At 50.6% G+C, this 14,199-nt stretch overlaps 1 protein-coding gene across 1 annotated transcript in view; it reads right to left on the bottom strand.

The window, feature by feature from the left end:
- The window catches only part of CHRNB1 (cholinergic receptor nicotinic beta 1 subunit), a 149,660-nt gene that overhangs the window by 72,846 nt on the left and 62,615 nt on the right, over window positions 1–14,199 (bottom strand). The window contains exons 3-7 of the mRNA XM_075331918.1: window positions 4,986–5,030; window positions 4,156–4,265; window positions 3,959–4,067; window positions 3,726–3,873; window positions 3,459–3,650 (exon numbers count right to left, since the gene is read on the bottom strand). Coding sequence (XP_075188033.1) covers window positions 3,459–3,650; window positions 3,726–3,873; window positions 3,959–4,067; window positions 4,156–4,265; window positions 4,986–5,030 — 604 coding nt within the window. The remainder of the gene's footprint in view (window positions 1–3,458; window positions 3,651–3,725; window positions 3,874–3,958; window positions 4,068–4,155; window positions 4,266–4,985; window positions 5,031–14,199) is intronic.

The following is a 14,199-nucleotide window of genomic DNA, read 5'->3' as shown; positions in this document are numbered from 1 at the left end:
GAGACGCTCGAGCGGGAATTCTTCGCGCCAAAGATGGCGGCTTCTGCAAATTTTCAGCCGGACACCTCCGGCAATAACAAGGCGCACCTCTACCCAATGGCAGAGCGGTAGGATCCTGTTCGTGACGCCAAGTTGTCGCGGGCGGAAGAGGGGACGCCGCGCTCTCCCACTGCTCGGGTCCGGCCGCTGCTGCGGCTGCCGCTGCTCAGTGGTGGTTCGAGCGGGTGGGCCGGATCCCGGGGACTCGAGCGGCGCTCCTCGCCCGTGAGTGAAAAGGGATGGGATTTGATTGTGGGGATGTTTGGTTATTGTCCGTGACACCACCCACGGTTGTGGTGATTTTGGTTACACCACCGCTGCTCTGGACGGGGATCCCGGGCGCGGTGACAGGGAGCAGCTTTGTTGTTAGTTCTCCTCTGTGGGTAGGGGGTTGGTTGTCCCGGGGCCCGGTGATGGGGTAGGGATGGATGGCAGGCGGGTTACGGGGCCTGGTGAGGTGCAGGGTCGCGGGGGCAGCGCTGTGCCGCACGGCACGTTGGCACTCACTCGGCCCAATGATGAAGACACAGTTCGGCTGGATGGACGGGTCCCACAGACGGCTGCGGTGTTGTTGCTCCCGGCAGGTTGATGGTGACTGCCTTTCCCTGCACCTGTGTATGGTTGTTGGTTCCGATGGGTCCCCACCGGTAACCCGCTCCCCAGCTTGGATGTGGGCTGGAGGAGCCCCCTTCTTGCCCGCAGGCTCTGGCCCTGAGAAACGGTTGCCTTGGCGGTCGCGGTGTTTCCCTATTCTGGTTGGACTATTGCCTTCTGTCGGGACTTAGTTGTTTGGAAACCCAGGAGGTCCCCTTCACTAACGGATTCGGCAAATTCACGGCGACTCCTAGCCTTGCCGGGGTCCGCAAGCCCCTGCCAGATGGTGCTGGCTTCTCTTCGTGTACCGGTCCGGTACCGCTGGGCCACCGCCCGTCCATGGTCCTTACGGTAACTCCGATAGGCCACTCCTGCAGACGGTCACCACCGTCTGCCAACCTTGCTGTCTGTCCGGGCCACACACCCGGACGCTGTCAGTCAGTTGCTCTACTACCACACTTTTCCTCCTTCCACTTTCACTGTCCAAACTAGACTGTCTGCTTTTCCCGCCTCCAGGACTGTGAACTCCTCGGTGGGCGGGACCAACCGCCTGGCCCACCCACTGGTGTGAACATCAGCCCCTGGAGGAAGGCAACAAGGGTTTTGTGTCTGACTTCGGTGTGCCTGCTGGGAGTGTGGGGTGTGTAGGGTGTTGTGCTCTGTGGCCCCTGGCTTGTCCAGGGCGCCACACATCCTCTGTGTCAAACTATCGCCCCATATCCCTTCTCCCCTATGCCTCAAAACTACTGGAACAGCATGTCCATCTTGAATTGTCCTCATACCTCTCCCCCTGCTCCCTCTTTGACCGGCTACAATCTGGCTTCCGACCACATCACTCTACTGAAACTGCCCTAACCAAAGTCACCAATGATCTACTAACCGCCAAAGCCAAGCGACACTACTCTGTCCTCCTCCTCCTGGACCTGTCCTCTGCCTTCGACACACTAGACCATTCCCTCCTACTACAGATTCTCTCATCTCTGGGCATCACAGACTTGGCCCTATCTTGGATCTCCTCATACCTAACCGACCGAACTTTCAGCGTCTCCCATTCTCACACCACTTCCTCATCTCGCCCCCTATCTGTCGGTGTCCCCCAAGGCTCAGTTCTTGGACCCCTGCTGTTCTCCATCTACACCTTCGGCCTGGGACAGCTCATAGAGTCCCACGGCTTCCAGTATCATCTCTATGCCGATGACACACAGATCTACCTCTCTGGACCTGACATTACCTCTCTACTAACCAGAATCCCACAATGTCTCTCTGCTATTTCATCCTTCTTCTCTGCGCAATTCCTAAAACTTAACATGGACAAAACAGAGTTCATTGTCTTTCCTCCTCCTCACTCATCTCCTCCAACAAGCCTCTCCATCAAACTCGATGGTTGCTCACTCTCCCCAGTCTCACAAGCTCGTTGCCTTGGAGTAACCCTCGACTCTGCTCTATCCTTCAAGCCACACATCCAAGCCCTCTTCACCTCATGCAGACTACAACTCAAAAATATCTCCCGGATCCGTGCTTTCCTTAACCAAGAATCAGCAAAAACATTAGTGCATGCATCATGCATGGCCTCGACTACTGCAACCTCCTGCTCTCTGGCCTCCCTTCCAACACTCTTGCACCCCTCCAATCTATCCTAAACTCGTGCTTAAGCTACCTCTCCCCCCGCTATTCCCCAGCCTCGCCACTCTGCCAATCCCTTCACTGGCTTCCCATCACCCAACGACTCCAGTTCAAAACATTAACCATGACATACAAAGCCATGCACAACCTGTCTCCTCCTTACATCTGTGACCTAGTCTCCCGGTACGTACCTGCACGCAACCTCAGATCCTCACAAGATCTCCTTCTCTACTCCTCTCTTATCTCCTCTTCCCACAATCGCGTACAAGATTTCTCCTGTGCCTCCCCCATACTCTAGAACGCTCTACCTCAGCATATCAGACTCTTCCCTACCGTGGAAAGCTTCAAGAGGAACCTCAAGACCCACCTCTTCCAACAAGCCTACAACCTACAATAACCCTCAGTCCAGTAGACCACTGCGCAACCAGCTCTGTCCTCACCTACTGTACCATCACCCATTCCCTATAGACTGTGAGCCCTCGCGGGCAGGGTCCTCTCTCCTCCTGTAGACTGTGAGCCCTCGCGGGCAGGGTCCTCTCTCCTCCTGTAGACTGTGAGCCCTCGCGGGCAGGGTCCTCTCTCCTCCTATACCAGTCTGTCTTGTACTGTTAATGATTGTTGTACATATACCCTCTTTCACTTGTAAAGCGCCATGGAATAAATGGTGCTATAATAATAAATAATAATAGTAACGCACTATGTCTGTATATACCGCCCTAGTACCGCACTATGTCTGTATATACCGCCCTTGTACTGCCATGACTGCATATACTACCCTAGTGCTGCACTATGTCTGTATATACCGCCCTAGTACCGCACTGCCTGTATATACCACCCTAATACTGCCATGTCTGTATATACCACCCTAGTACCGCACTATGTCTGTATATACCGCCCTACTAACGCACTATGTCTGTATATACCGCCCTAGCACCACACTATGTCTGTATATACCGCCCTTATACTGCCATGTCTGTATATACTACCCTAGTACCGCACTATGTCTGTATATACCGCCCTAGTACCACACTATGTCTGTATATACCGCCCTTGTAATACCATGTCTGTATATACTGCCCTAGCACCACACTATGTCTGTATATACCACCCTAATACATATACTGCCCTAATACTGCCCTAGTCTATATCCCTCTATCCTCCAGCCTGTCTACCCCTCCTCATCACTCGTTTCGGTTGGTTACCTGCATCCGGGGGCAGATAAAACACAAAGATGGCGAGGATGGTAATGAGGACACAGGGGACGATGATGTTGACGATGTAGAACAAGGGTTTCCGGCGAATCACCAGGTAGAAGGTGATGTCTTCATAGGTTGGGTCTGTGGGGAGCGTGTTCTTCCGAGAGGATCGATGGCGGATTTCCCACTGACTGTTCTCTGCAGGCATACAAGTCGTATCAGCCTCGGTCTATAGACCCACGGGGCCCGCGCTCACCAGGACCATGTTCTCACCTGTGAAGGTGTTTGGGAAGATGACCACTTGGGTTATTTGCCTTCCCTGAGAATCTCGGGGATGTGCCAGCGTGATCTCATCCGCTCCGTACGTCTGAGACCGGAACACCATGCTGCAGTTCTGCCAGTCAAAGGGAAAGTACTCCACCTAAATGAGGAGAAGAACCATGGGGAAAGTCATGGGTGGAGGCCTGAGGAGCTGGTATGGTAAGAGCTGCCCATGGTGCCCTCACCTCAATGCTGCAGCTGCTGTGATACAGGGATGGCGGGTACCACGTCACATTCCCCTTCCAGTTAACCAGGACTTCCACCTCTAACGCAACTTCAAACTCACCGTCATTGCTGCCAAAATGGAGAAAGATGAGGAGATAGTGGAGCCAAGGGGCTGCAGAACCTCCATCACCATGGCCTACGTCATCCACATACTCACTTGTTCATGAGGACGATATCTGGCTTCCACACCTCCGCAGAGGGTATCCTCAGGGTCTCAATGCCATTATATTGCTTCGGGTCCCAGGTCAGTCTAATATCATTCCAAGCCTGGAGAAAGCAGAAGGTCAGATCCATCACTGAAGAGAAGCCGCACGGTGGCTCTAGGTTCATCACTGAAGAGAAACAGCACAGTGGCTCCAGATCCACCACTGAAGAGAAGCAGCATGGTGGCTCTAGGTCCATCACTGAAGAGAAGCAGCATGGTGGCTCTAGGTCCATCACTGAAGAGAAACAGCATGGTAGCTCTAGGTCCATCACTGAAGAGAAGCAGCATGGTGGCTCTAGGTCCATCACTGAAGAGAAGCAGCATGGTGGCTCTAGGTCCACCACTGAAGACAAGCAGCATGGTAGCTCTAGGTCCATCACTGAAGAGAAACAGCATGGTGGCTCTAGGTCCGTCACTGAAGAGAAACAGCATGGTGGCTCTAGGTCCACCACTGAAGAGAAGCAGCATGGTGGCTCTAGGTCCATCACTGAAGAGAAACAGCATGGTGGCTCTAGGTCCACCACTGAAGAGAAGCAGCATGGTGGCTGTAGGTCCACCACTGAAGACAAGCAGCATGGTGGCTCCAGATCAACCACTGAAGAGAAGCAGCATGGTGGCTCCAGGTCCACCACTGAAGACAAGCAGCATAGTGGCTCCACAGACAAGCAAAACACCATCTATGAGTTTAAGGTCTCACCAAACCAATGCCAGGAAAATGTAAGCTTCAAAGAGGCACTGGAAAAGTAGATAACAAGGAGCCCTCCCCTCGGACTACCACTTACCAGATTCATGAAACCCTTAGTCGTCAACTCTTCATCCTTCTCGTTCTACAGAAAACAAAGGAAGAATTATCAGCGACTTTTCTTAAGTTGTTATCTCAAACCAAGTCTCTTCTGTCTGTAGAGATGAGTATCATCTAGTATTGGCTCTTTCTGGGGCAGTACTATGGGGATAGCATGGTGTCCTCTAGTATCAGCCTTTTCTGGGGCAGTACTATGGGGATAGCATGGTGCCCTCTAGTATCAGCTCTATCTGGGGCAGTACTATGGGGATAGCATGGTGTCCTCTAGTATCAGCCTTTTCTGGGGCAGTACTATGGGGACAGCATGGTGTCCTCTAGTATAAGCTCTTTCTAGGGCAGTACTATGGGGATAGCATGGTGATCTCTAGTATCAGCTCTTTCTGGGGCAGTACTATGGGGATAGCATGGTGACCTCTAGTATAAGCTCTTTCTGGGGCAGTACTATGGGGATAGCATGGTGTCCTCTAGTATCAGCTCTTTCTGGGGCAGTACTATGGGGATAGCATGGTGCCCTCTAGTATAAGTTCTTTCTGGGGCAGTACTATGGGGATAGCATGGTGACCTCTAGTTTCAGCTCTTTCTGGGGCAGTACTATGGGGATAGCATGGTGTCCTCTAGTATAAGCTCTTTCTGGGGCAGTACTATGGGGATAGCATGGTGTCCTCTAGTATCAGCTCTTTCTGGGGCAGTACTATGGGGATATCATGGTGCCCTCTAGTATAAGCTCTTTCTAGGGCAGTACTATGGGGATAGCATGGTGTCCTCTAGTATCAGCTCTTTCTGGGGCAGTACTATGGGGATAGCATGGTGACCTCTAGTATCAGCTCTTTCTGGGGCAGTACTATGGGGATAGCATGGTGACCTCTAGTATCAGCTCTTTCTGGGGCAGTACTATGGGGATAGCATGGTGATCTCTAGTATCAGCTCTTTCTGGGGCAGTACTATGGGGATAGCATGGTGACCTCTAGTATAAGCTCTTTCTGGGGCAGTACTATGGGGATAGCATGGTGTCCTCTAGTATAAGCTCTTTCTGGGGCAGTACTATGGGGATAGCATGGTGATCTCTAGTATCAGCTCTTTCTGGGGCAGTACTATGGGGATAGCATGGTGTCCTCTAGTATCAGCTCTTTCTGGGGCAGTACTATGGGGATAGCATGGTGCCCTCTAGTATAAGTTCTTTCTGGGGCAGTACTATGGGGATATCATGGTGCCCTCTAGTATAAGCTCTTTCTAGGGCAGTACTATGGGGATAGCATGGTGATCTCTAGTATCAGTTCTTTCTAGGGCAGTACTATGGGGATAGCATGGTGACCTCTAGTATCAGCTCTTTCTGGGGCAGTACTATGGGGATAGCATGGTGTCCTCTAGTATCAGCTCCTTCTGGGGCAGTACTATGGGGATAGCATGGTGACCTCTAGTATCAGCTCTTTCTGGGGCAGTACTATGGGGATAGCATGGTGTCCTCTAGTATAAGCTCTTTCTGGGGCAGTACTATGGGGATAGCATGGTGTCCTCTAGTATCAGCTCTTTCTGGGGCAGTACTATGGGGATAGCATGGTGATCTCTAGTATCAGCTCTTTCTGGGGCAGTACTATGAGGATAGCATGGTGATCTCTAGTATCAGCTCTTTCTGGGGCAGTACTATGGGGATAGCATGGTGTCCTCTAGTATCAGCTCTTTCTGGGGCAGTACTATGGGGATAGCATGGTGTCCTCTAGTATCAGCTCTTTCTAGGGCAGTACTAAGGGGATAGCATGGTGTCCTCTAGTATAAACTCTTTCTGCGGCAGTACTATGGGGATAGCATGGTGTCCTCTAGTATCAGCTCTTTCTGGGGCAGTACTATGGGGATAGCATGGTGCCCTCTAGTATCAGCTCTTTCTGGGGCAGTACTATGGGGATAGCATGGTGTCCTCTAGTATCAGCTCTTTCTGGGGCAGTACTATGGGGATAGCATGGTGTCCTCTAGTATCAGCTCTATCTGGGGCAGTACTATGGGGATAGCATGGTGATCTCTAGTATCAGCTCTTTCTGGGGCAGTACTATGGGGATAGCATGGTGATCTCTAGTATCAGCTCTTTCTGGGGCAGTACTATGGGGATAGCATGGTGTCCTCTAGTATCAGCTCTTTCTGGGGCAGTACTATGGGGATAGCATGGTGTCCTCTAGTATCAGCTCTTTCTAGGGCAGTACTAAGGGGATAGCATGGTGTCCTCTAGTATAAACTCTTTCTGGGGCAGTACTATGGGGATAGCATGGTGTCCTCTAGTATCAGCTCTTTCTGGGGCAGTACTATGGGGATAGCATGGTGCCCTCTAGTATCAGCTCTTTCTGGGGCAGTACTATGGGGATAGCATGGTGATCTCTAGTATCAGCTCTTTCTGGGGCAGTACTATGGGGATAGCATGGTGATCTCTAGTATCAGCTCTTTCTGGGGCAGTACTATGGGGATAGCATGGTGATCTCTCGTATCAGCTCTTTCTGGGGCAGTACTATGGGGATAGCATGGTGTCCTCTAGTATCAGCTCTTTCTGGGGCAGTACTATGGGGATAGCATGGTGTCCTCTAGTATCAGCTCTTTCTGGGGCAGTACTATGGGGATAGCATGGTGTCCTCTAGTATAAGCTCTTTCTGGGGCAGTACTATGGGGATAGCATGGTGCCCTCTAGTATCAGCTCTTTCTGGGGCAGTACTATGGGGATAGCATGGTGTCCTCTAGTATAAGCTCTTTCTGGGGCAGTACTATGGGGATAGCATGGTGATCTCTAGTATCAGCTATTTCTGGGGCAGTACTATGGGGATAGCATGGTGATCTCTAGTATCAGCTCTTTCTGGGGCAGTACTATGGGGATAGCATGGCGATCTCTAGTATAAGCTCTTTCTGGGGCAGTACTATGGGGATAGCATGGTGATCTCTAGTATCAGTTCTTTCTAGGGCAGTACTATGGGGATAGCATGGTGTCCTCTAGTATAAACTCTTTCTGGGGCAGTACTATGGGGATAGCATGGTGTCCTCTAGTATCAGCTCTTTCTAGGGCAGTACTATGGGGATAGCATGGTGTCCTCTTGTATCAGCTCTTTCTGGGGTGGTACTATAGGGATAGCATGGTGACCTCTAGTATCAGCTCTTTCTGGGGTGGTACTATGGGGATAGCATGGTGACCTCTAGTATCAGCTCTTTCTAGGGCAGTACTATGGGGATAGCATGGTGTCCTCTAGTATAAGCTCTTTCTAGGGCAGTACTATGGGGATAGCATGGTGTCCTCTAGTATAAGCTCTTTCTGGGGCAGTACTATGGGGATAGCATGGTGTCCTCTAATATCAGTTCTTTCTGGGGCAGTACTATGGGGACAGCATGGTGTCCTCTAGTATCAGCTCTTTCTGGGGCAGTACTATGGGGATAGCATGGTGTCCTCTAATATCAGCTCTTTCTGGGGCAGTACTATGGGGATAGCATGGTGTCCTCTAATATCAGCTCTTTCTGGGGCAGTACTATGGGGATAGCATGGTGCCCTCTAGTATCAGCTCTTTCTGGGGCAGTACTATGGGGATAGCATGGTGCCCTCTAGTATCAGCTCTTTCTGGGGCAGTACTATGGGGGTAGCATGGTGTCCTCTAGTATCAGCTCTTTCTGGGGCAGTACTATGGGGATAGCATGGTGTCCTCTAGTATCGGCTCTTTCTGGGGCAGTACTATGGGGATAGCATGGTGTCCTCTTGTATCAGCTCTATCTGGGGCAGTACTATGGGGATAGCATGGTGCCCTCTAGTATAAGCTCTTTCTAGGGCAGTACTATGGGGATAGCATGGTGACCTCTAGTATCAGCTCTTTCTGGGGCAGTACTATGGGGATAGCATGGTGTCCTCTAGTATCAGCTCTTTCTGGCGCAGTACTATGGGGATAGCATGGTGTCCTCTAGTATCAGCTCTTTCTGGGGCAGTACTATGGCGATAGCATGGTGTCTTCTAGTATCAGCTCTTTCTGGGGCAGTACTATGGGGATAGCATGGTGCCCTCTAGTATCAGCTCTATCTGGGGCAGTACTATGGGGATAGCATGGTGTCCTCTAGTATCAGCTCTTTCTGGGGCAGTACTATGGGGATAGCATGGTGTCCTCTAGTATAAGCTCTTTCTAGGGCAGTACTATGGGGATAGCATGGTGACCTCTAGTATCAGCTCTTTCTGGGGCAGTACTATGGGGATAGCATGGTGACCTCTAGTATCAGCTCTTTCTGGGGCAGTACTATGGGGATAGCATGGTGTCCTCTAGTATCAGCTCTTTCTGGGGCAGTACTATGGGGATAGCATGGTGACCTCTAGTATAAGCTCTTTCTGGGGCAGTACTATGGGGATAGCATGGTGACCTCTAGTATAAGCTCTTTCTGGGGCAGTACTATGGGGATAGCATGGTGTCCTCTAGTATCAGCTCTTTCTGGGGCAGTACTATGGGGATAGCATGGTGTCCTCTAGTATCAGCTCTTTCTGGGGCAGTACTATGGGGATAGCATGGTGCCCTCTAGTATAAGCTCTTTCTGGGGCAGTACTATGGGGATAGCATGGTGTCCTCTAGTATCAGCTCTTTCTGGGGCAGTACTATGGGGATAGCATGGTGTCCTCTAGTATCAGCTCTTTCTGGGGCAGTACTATGGGGATAGCATGGTGCCCTCTAGTATAAGCTCTTTCTGGGGCAGTACTATGGGGATAGCATGGTCCCCTCTAGTATCAGCTCTTTCTGGGGTGGTACTATGGGGATAGCATGGTGTCCTCTAGTAACAGCTCTTTCTGGGGTAGTACTATGGGGATAGCATGGTGTCCTCTTGTATCAGCTCTTTCTGGGGCAGTACTATGGGGATAGCATGGTGTCCTCTAGTATCAGCTCTTTCTGGGGCAGTACTATGGGGATAGCATGGTGACCTCTAGTATCAGCTCTTTCTGGGGACGTACTATGGGGATAGCATGGTGTCCTCTAGTATAAGCTCTTTCTGGGGCAGTACTATGGGGATAGCATGGTCCCCTCTAGTATCAGCTCTTTCTGGGGTAGTACTATGGGGATAGCATGGTGTCCTCTTGTATCAGCTCTTTCTGGGGCAGTACTATGGGGACAGCATGGTGCCCTCTAGTATAAGCTCTTTCTGGGGCAGTACTATGGGGATAGCATGGTGATCTCTAGTATCAGCTCTATCTGGGGCAGTACTATGGGGATAGCATGGTGACCTCTAGTATCAGCTCTTTCTGGGGCAGTACTATGGGGATAGCATGGTGTCCTCTTGTATCAGCTCTTTCTGGGGTGGTACTATGGGGATAGCATGGTGACCTCTAGTATCAGCTCTTTCTGGGGCAGTACTATGGGGATAGCATGGTGACCTCTAGTATCAGCTCTTTCTGGGGCAGTACTATGGGGATAGCATGGTGACCTTTAGTATCAGCTCTTTCTGGGGCAGTACTATGGGGATAGCATGGTGTCCTCTAGTATAAGCTCTTTCTGGGGCAGTACTATGGGGATAGCATGGTGACCTCTAGTATAAGCTCTTTCTGGGGCAGTACTATGGGGATAGCATGGTGTCCTCTAGTGTCAGCTCTTTCTGGGGCAGTACTATGGGGATAGCATGGTGTCCTCTAGTATAAGCACTTTCTAGGGCAGTACTATGGGGATAGCATGGTGACCTCTAGTATAAGCTCTTTCTGGGGCAGTACTATGGGGATAGCATGGTGTCCTCTAGTATCAGCTCTTTCTGGGGCAGTACTATGGGGATAGCATGGTGACCTCTAGTATCAGCTCTTTCTGGGGCAGTACTATGGGGATAGCATGGTGTCCTCTAGTATAAGCTCTTTCTGGGGCAGTACTATGGGGATAGCATGGTGTCCTCTAGTATCAGCTCTTTCTGGGGCAGTACTATGGGGATAGCATGGTGTCCTCTAGTATAAGCTCTTTCTGGGGCAGTACTATGGGGATAGCATGGTGTCCTCTAGTATCAGCTCTTTCTGGGGCAGTACTATGGGGATAGCATGGTGACCTCTAGTATCAGCTCTTTCTGGGGAAGTACTATGGGGATAGCATGGTTATCTCTTGTATCAGCTCTTTCTGGGGCAGTACTATGGGGACAGCATGGTGTCCTCTAGTATCAGCTCTTTCTGGGGCAGTACTATGGGGATAGCATGGTGTCCTCTAGTATCAGCTCTTTCTGGGGCAGTACTATGGGGATAGCATGGTGTCCTCTAGTATCAGCTCTTTCTGGGGCAGTACTATGGGGATAGCATGGTGATCTCTAGTATCGGCTCTTTCTGGGGTGGTACTATGGGGATAGCATGGTGTCCTCTAGTATCAGCTCTTTCTGGGGCAGTACTATGGGGATAGCATGGTGTCCTCTAGTATCAGCTCTTTCTGGGGCAGTACTATGGGGATAGCATGGTGCCCTCTAGTATCAGCTCTTTCTGGGGCAGTACTATGGGGATAGCATAGTGTCCTCTAGTATCAGCTCTTTCTGGGGCAGTACTATGGGGACAGCATGGTGTCCTCTAGTATCAGCTCTTTCTGGGGCAGTACTATGGGGATAGCATGGTGACCTCTAGTATAAGCTCTTTCTGGGGCAGTACTATGGGGATAGCATGGTGACCTCTAGTATAAGCTCTTTCTGGGGCAGTACTATGGGGACAGCATGGTGTCCTCTAGTATCAGCTCTTTCTGGGGTGGTACTATGGGGATAGCATGGTGCCCTCTAGTATCAGCTCTTTCTGGGGCAGTACTATCAGGATAGCATGGTGTCCTCTAGTATCAGCTCTTTCTGGGGCAGTACTATGGGGATAGCATGGTGTCCTCTAGTATCAGCTCTTTCTGGGGCAGTACTATGGGGATAGCATGGTGTCCTCTAGTATAAGCTCTTTCTGGGGCAGTACTATGGGGATAGCATGGTGACCTCTAGTATCAGCTCTTTCTGGGGCAGTACTATGGGGATAGCATGGTGTCCTCTTGTATCAGCTCTTTCTGAGGCAGTACTATGGGGATAGCATGGTGCCCTCTAGTATCAGCTCTTTCTGGGGCAGTACTATGGGGATAGCATGGTGCCCTCTAGTATCAGCTCTTTCTGGGGCAGTACTATGGGGATAGCATGGTGACCTCTAGTATCAGCTCTTTCTGGGGCAGTACTATGGGGATAGCATGGTGATCTCTAGTATCAGCTCTTTCTAGGGCAGTAATATGGGGATAGCATGGTGTCCTCTAGTATCAGCTCTTTCTGGGGCAGTACTATGGGGATAGCATGGTGTCATCTAGTATCAGCTCTTTCTAGGGCAGTACTATGGGGATAGCATGGTGTCCTCTTGTATCAGCTCTTTCTGGGGCAGTACTATGGGGATAGCATGGTGACCTCTAATATCAGCTCTTTCTGGGGCAGTACTATGGGGATAGCATGGTGACCTCTAGTATCAGCTCTTTCTAGGGCAGTACTATGGGGATAGCATGGTGTCCTCTAGTATCAGCTCTTTCTGGGGCAGTACTATGGGGATAGCATGGTGATCTCTAGTATCAGCTCTATCTGGGGCAGTACTATGGGGATAGCATGGTGACCTCTAGTATCAGCTCTTTCTGGGGCAGTACTATGGGGATAGCATGGTGTCCTCTAGTATCAGCTCTTTCTGGGGCAGTACTATGGGGATAGCATGGTGTCCTCTAGTATCAGCTCTTTCTGGGGCAGTACTATGGGGATAGCATGGTGTCCTCTAGTATCAGCTCTTTCTGGGGCAGTACTATGGGGATAGCATGGTGATCTCTAGTATCAGCTCTATCTGGGGCAGTACTATGGGGATAGCATGGTGATCTCTAGTATCAGCTCTTTCTGGGGCAGTACTATGGGGATAGCATGGTGTCCTCTAGTATCAGCTCTTTCTGGGGCAGTACTATGGGGATAGCATGGTGTCCTCTAGTATCAGCTCTTTCTGGGGCAGTACTATGGGGATAGCATGGTGTCCTCTAGTATCAGCTCTTTCTGGGGCAGTACTATGGGGATAGCATGGTGATCTCTAGTATCAGCTCTTTCTGGGGCAGTACTATGGGGATAGCATGGTGCCCTCTAGTATCAGCTCTTTCTGGGGCAGTACTATGGGGACAGCATGGTGCCCTCTAGTATCAGCTCTTTCTGGGGCAGTACTATGAGGATAGCATGGTGTCCTCTAGTATCAGCTCTTTCTGGGGCAGTACTATGGGGATAGCATGGTGCCCTCTAGTATAAGCTCTTTCTGGGGCAGTACTATGGGGATAGCATGGTGTCCTCTAGTATAAGCTCTTTCTGGGGCAGTACTATGGGGATAGCATGGTGATCTCTAGTATCAGCTCTTTCTGGGGCAGTACTATGGGGATAGCATGGTGATCTCTAGTATCAGCTCTTTCTGGGGCAGTACTATGGGGATAGCATGGTGTCCTCTAGTATCAGCTCTTTCTGGGGCAGTACTATGGGGATAGCATGGTGTCCTCTAGTATCAGCTCTTTCTGGGGCAGTACTATGGGGATAGCATGGTGTCCTCTAGTATCAGCTCTTTCTGGGGCAGTACTATGGGGATAGCATGGTGATCTCTAGTATCAGCTCTATCTGGGGCAGTACTATGGGGATAGCATGGTGATCTCTAGTATCAGCTCTTTCTGGGGCAGTACTATGGGGATAGCATGGTGTCCTCTAGTATCAGCTCTTTCTGGGGCAGTACTATGGGGATAGCATGGTGTCCTCTAGTATCAGCTCTTTCTGGGGCAGTACTATGGGGATAGCATGGTGTCCTCTAGTATCAGCTCTTTCTGGGGCAGTACTATGGGGATAGCATGGTGATCTCTAGTATCAGCTCTTTCTGGGGCAGTACTATGGGGATAGCATGGTGCCCTCTAGTATCAGCTCTTTCTGGGGCAGTACTATGGGGACAGCATGGTGCCCTCTAGTATCAGCTCTTTCTGGGGCAGTACTATGAGGATAGCATGGTGTCCTCTAGTATCAGCTCTTTCTGGGGCAGTACTATGGGGATAGCATGGTGCCCTCTAGTATAAGCTCTTTCTGGGGCAGTACTATGGGGATAGCATGGTGTCCTCTAGTATAAGCTCTTTCTGGGGCAGTACTATGGGGATAGCATGGTGTCCTCTAGTATCAGCTCTTTCTGGGGCAGTACTATGGGGATAGCATGGTGACCTCTAGTATAAGCTCTTTCTGGGGCAGTACTA

Source organism: Anomaloglossus baeobatrachus, unplaced genomic scaffold (assembly GCF_048569485.1).
Source record: "Anomaloglossus baeobatrachus isolate aAnoBae1 unplaced genomic scaffold, aAnoBae1.hap1 Scaffold_105, whole genome shotgun sequence".
NCBI lineage: Eukaryota > Metazoa > Chordata > Amphibia > Anura > Aromobatidae > Anomaloglossus > Anomaloglossus baeobatrachus.
Note: the sequence above shows the minus strand (reverse complement) of the source record. Positions and strands in the feature narration are given on the sequence as shown.